Source organism: Echinops telfairi, unplaced genomic scaffold (genome assembly GCF_000313985.2).
Source record: "Echinops telfairi isolate 266 unplaced genomic scaffold, ASM31398v2 ScPeMD7_7473;HRSCAF=8511, whole genome shotgun sequence".
NCBI classification, from domain to species: domain Eukaryota; kingdom Metazoa; phylum Chordata; class Mammalia; order Afrosoricida; family Tenrecidae; genus Echinops; species Echinops telfairi.
The window spans coordinates 12,304,755-12,309,036 of NW_022111377.1; the positions used below are offsets into that span (position 1 = coordinate 12,304,755).

General features: G+C 41.2%; 1 protein-coding gene across 1 annotated transcript in view; it reads left to right on the top strand.

Annotated features, from left to right (window-relative positions):
- The window catches only part of SLC39A12 (solute carrier family 39 member 12), a 76,817-nt gene that overhangs the window by 33,050 nt on the left and 39,485 nt on the right, over positions 1-4,282 (top strand). Inside the window, exon 9 of the mRNA XM_004716020.2 lies at positions 1,837-1,986. Within this exon, the coding sequence (XP_004716077.1) occupies positions 1,837-1,986 (150 nt within the window). The remainder of the gene's footprint in view (positions 1-1,836; positions 1,987-4,282) is intronic.

A 4,282-nucleotide genomic window follows, 5' to 3' on the forward strand; every position in this document is an offset into this window, starting at 1 on the left:
TCACTATGGTAAGATTTTTTGTTCTGATGATGCCTTACACCTGATCCCTTCGACACCTCGTGGTTGCATAGGCTGGTGTGCTTCTTCTACATGGCATTTCTTTATTGTTATTGTTGCCTTTTGTTCTGAGGAATCCTAGTGGTGTGGGTTGGCTGCTGGCTGACAGTTCAGCTGTTCAAACCCCCGAGTCTCTGGGAGGGAGAAGGTAGGGCTGTCTCCATCACAATGCTTTCCAGCCTTGGCGTCTCGAGAGCGATGCTCCTCTGCCTTCTGAGGCTCTCGTTCAGGTTGTCTTGATGGGGTGGGTTTGGTGTGCTGGTTTCATGCGCCAAATCTGGGGACAACCAAGTGCTCATGCTAACTGCCTACCTCTGGGGAGGCAAGATTTCCATATTATTTACTAGGTCACAAAAGTTCTGGGGTAAACCATTGCAGTGAAACGACTGGATGGAAATTCCTCATCCTTGTGTATCCCAGAGAGCTGACACTAATGACCCTCACATACTATACAGTCCATGGCATTTGCTATGTATTTGGATTAGTCTGGGTAGACCAGAGAAACAAATCCACAGAGACTCATGTAAGTATGAGAGAGAGTTTTATATATAGGGTAAGTGTACATTCAGAAAGCATCTCAACCCAATCCAGTCCAAGCCCGTAAGTCTGATTTATCCCATATTTCCGACACTTATACAAAGTCATCCTCAAACTCACAAAACACACACAATGACACTGAATGTAGGAGGATCACAGACCAGTGGGTAGAAAGTCTTTGAATCCAGTGCCAGTGTAAACATCTCAGTGCTGGCAGGGGTCTCCAGCACCCAGGGCTGCATCGGGGTAGGTCCATGGGGCTTGTCCATGGGGCTTCTCCTCAGGGATGTCTCACAGGAAGTGAGCCTTGCCAGCTGAGGCAGAGAACTAGCTAAGGCAGCCACACCTGGTCCAACCATCAGAGAACAAGAGACCAGAGAACCAGAAGGGCGAGGCTCACTGAGCCATTTATCTCTCGGCCCTTCAATAAATCCCACATGTGTTTATTGGCCAGGTTGGCACAAAAAACCTTAACTATCTCACTCTTCAACAGAGAAAGCCTTACTTATCTGATCACTTACTAAAGTTTGTATTATTGAAATGGCTCGTGGGAGAATTAACCCCAGATGAAAGATATCTTTATTGTTCAGGGTATAAAATAGGTGATTTTGTGTAAAACATTGCTTTGTGTAATTCAATGTGGCTTGAAATCCTGGGGTGCGGGTGGGGGATCAGTATAAAGGACTGAGAATCTACTAGAGCAGTGGTTCTCAACCTTCCTAATGCCGAGACCCTTTAATACAGTTCCTTATGTTGTGGTGAACCCCCAACCATAAAATTATTTTCGTTGCTACTTCATCACTGTAATTTTGCTACTGTTAGGAATCGGTCGACCCCTGTGAAAGGGTCCTTTGACCTCCAAAGACAGTGGTTCTCAAGCTGTGGGTCACATTAGGAAGGTTGAGAACCACTGCCCAAAGGGTTTGCAACCCACAGGTTGAGGGCCACTAAATTAGTGTGCAGTCCACTTGCTGAACTAAGGCTGAGGCTTCGTTTTGCTCGTGAGCTCAAATCGTTGACAACTTTCTATTTCTCAGGGTGCACACTTTAGTTGGCTCTGATTAAATAATATAATGGATGTGTTCCCATACTCAGAACCAAACCAGGCTCTGAGGGATCACAGTAGTCCTGGGCTTCCCACAACCATGGTCAACCCGGGGTATTGAATATCGATTCCCATTTGACATGCTCAACAGGACTTAGATACCTGATTATTTCATTGTCATCGTTTTCCTTTTTTAGATTCTTGGTCTCTATGAGCAAGAAGCTTCAGAATTAGGGCATTTCCATGGAAACAAGGGTCACGTGTGGAAACTGCTGGGACTAATTGGAGGCATTCATGGTTTTTTCTTAATAGAAAAGTTTTTCCTCCTGGTCTCACCAAGAACCAAGGTATGCTTAGAATTTACTTTACTTGTGCTTTGGAATTTTCTCAGAATCTTTTGTGTCAGAGGCATTTCTGCAACATTCACTTGTCTCTTCCTCAGGTTGTCTGAAAAAGGGATGGAACTCTGTTCCGAGAGTACTCGAACAACCTCATGGTGGGTTCTCCATGGACCGAGCTGAAAAACAAAAACGTTTGCTACTGGCCAGTTAACGCCATTGTCACCACCTGACACCTGACCACCAACTGGTCAGAAACAGGACAATGTTGCATGACATGGTCAACGGGCTGGCTACTAGTCAAAGTTTTGGGTGCCTCTGCTGACCAAGCACAAAAAATCAAAAACTAAGAAAATTCAGACACACACACAAATAAAATGCACGGCCATCCAGAATTGTCTGACCCATGGCAACACTGGAGGGCCGGATAGAACTGCCCCTGCGGCTGTCCAAGACTGTGACTCCTTACAGGAGTAGAGGCTTTTTCTTTCTCCTGAGGATCGGCTGGTGGTTTTGAACTGCTGGGTCTTGAGACTAGCAGCCCAGCTTGTAACCACTAGAGTACGTGTTATTTTCTATGGCAGGGGCATTTCAACTGATGAAAATGAGAAGCTCAGAAATGGTTTCTGGCTGGTTTTTGCTCCGCTTGGGTAATTTTTTTCATTGTGCTGAATTTAATATACAGTACTTCTAAGTATATAATGAAAAACAAAAGGTCTAATATACAAAGGGAGAGGCTTACCAAAATTTGTGGGAAAATGGAATGAAGAGATCATCAACATTTTCCCTGAACTTTTTGAAGCTCCCTTGTATTTAGGCATGAACTTGTATTTTAAAGATATTGATTTTAACCAACTCTCTAGGGTGGCGGTTCTCAACCTTCCTAATGCGGAGACCCTTTCATACAGTTCCTCATGTGGTGGTGACCCCTCCAACCAAAGAATTATTTTTGTTGCTACTTCATAACTGTGATTTTGCTACTGTGATGAATTGGGCAACCCTGTGAAAGGGTCGTTCAACCCCCAAAGGGGTCGCGACCCACAGGTTGAGAACCACTGCTCTCGGGTCACCATGAGTTGGGATTGACTCAATGGCTGAGTAGATTGTGGGGCACATTTTACTCTGATTTTACACATAATCATATAAGAAAAGCATGTTAATCCCATGAGGATACAATAAAGTGAAAATTCCTACCCAAATCCTGATGTCCTGCATGCCTGGCTTTTTATTGTTCCCATGACAGCAGGGAACCAAGATACGTGGTATTTGTGCCTTTGGCAAACATTAATAGTGACCCTTTACCATATCATTGTTGTATTTTAAAATTATGATTCCTAAATTTATTCCAGGTCCTATTTACACATCAAAAAATAAGACTGATGGATTGATAAAAGCAGAGCACGAAGGAGCTAAAACATTTTCTGTGGAAAAGTGGGATTAAAAGATAAGAAGGGTTTTTTGTTTTTCATGAAATTTTTGAAGCCCCCTTATAGATGGTTAGATATGTAATAAAATAAGCGAAATAAAATGTTATGAAAGGAACTAAGAAGTGGGTCTATGAGCATTCATGCTGAGATTCTTTGAAGATGTTGGTATGTTTTATAGTAAAATCTTGTAAAACATTTCTGTTTAAACAAAGTAGGATTGCTAGAAAAGGCTCAAGCTAAGAGCCACAGAAAACTTGGAAATTAGGAATGTTGGCTTCTCTGAGAGCATTTGGCCATAAAATTTGGGAACTTAATATACACAAAGGGATTTTGATCTCTCCATTTATACACAATAGATTGTGTCCTTCCTAGGCTGGGAAAACTAAGTTAGAAAGTCAATGCATCTGCTTATTCACAGATATTAAAAGTGTAGCCAGAACGGAAATGATGAAAGAAATTCTGTACACTCAAAAATGTAGACTTTATTCAGATTATGCTTGTGGTTTGGGGGAAACTAAAAATAAGCATTTAAGACTATCATTTTTAAAGAAATACTATCATTTCAAGATTTAAGCCATGTGTAAAATAAAACAAATGCAAATGTTTTATAGATAAAGTGCTTTACTTAATGAATATACTTTGGTAGAAGAGTGGATGTTAGTAGTTACAGTATGAAATATAGTCTTGATGGTTATCATTTTACCAACTAGATGAGAAAGAATACACATTTAAATTTTGTAACAAATGTAATTTTTTCAGTAAACAATTTTTTTTTTGCTGAAGACAATGCCGAAAAAAACATTCACTAAGCCTCTTCTAAAAACAGCTAAGAACTCTGAATTTGGATTTTTTAAAAATCATTTTACTGGGGTCTCTTA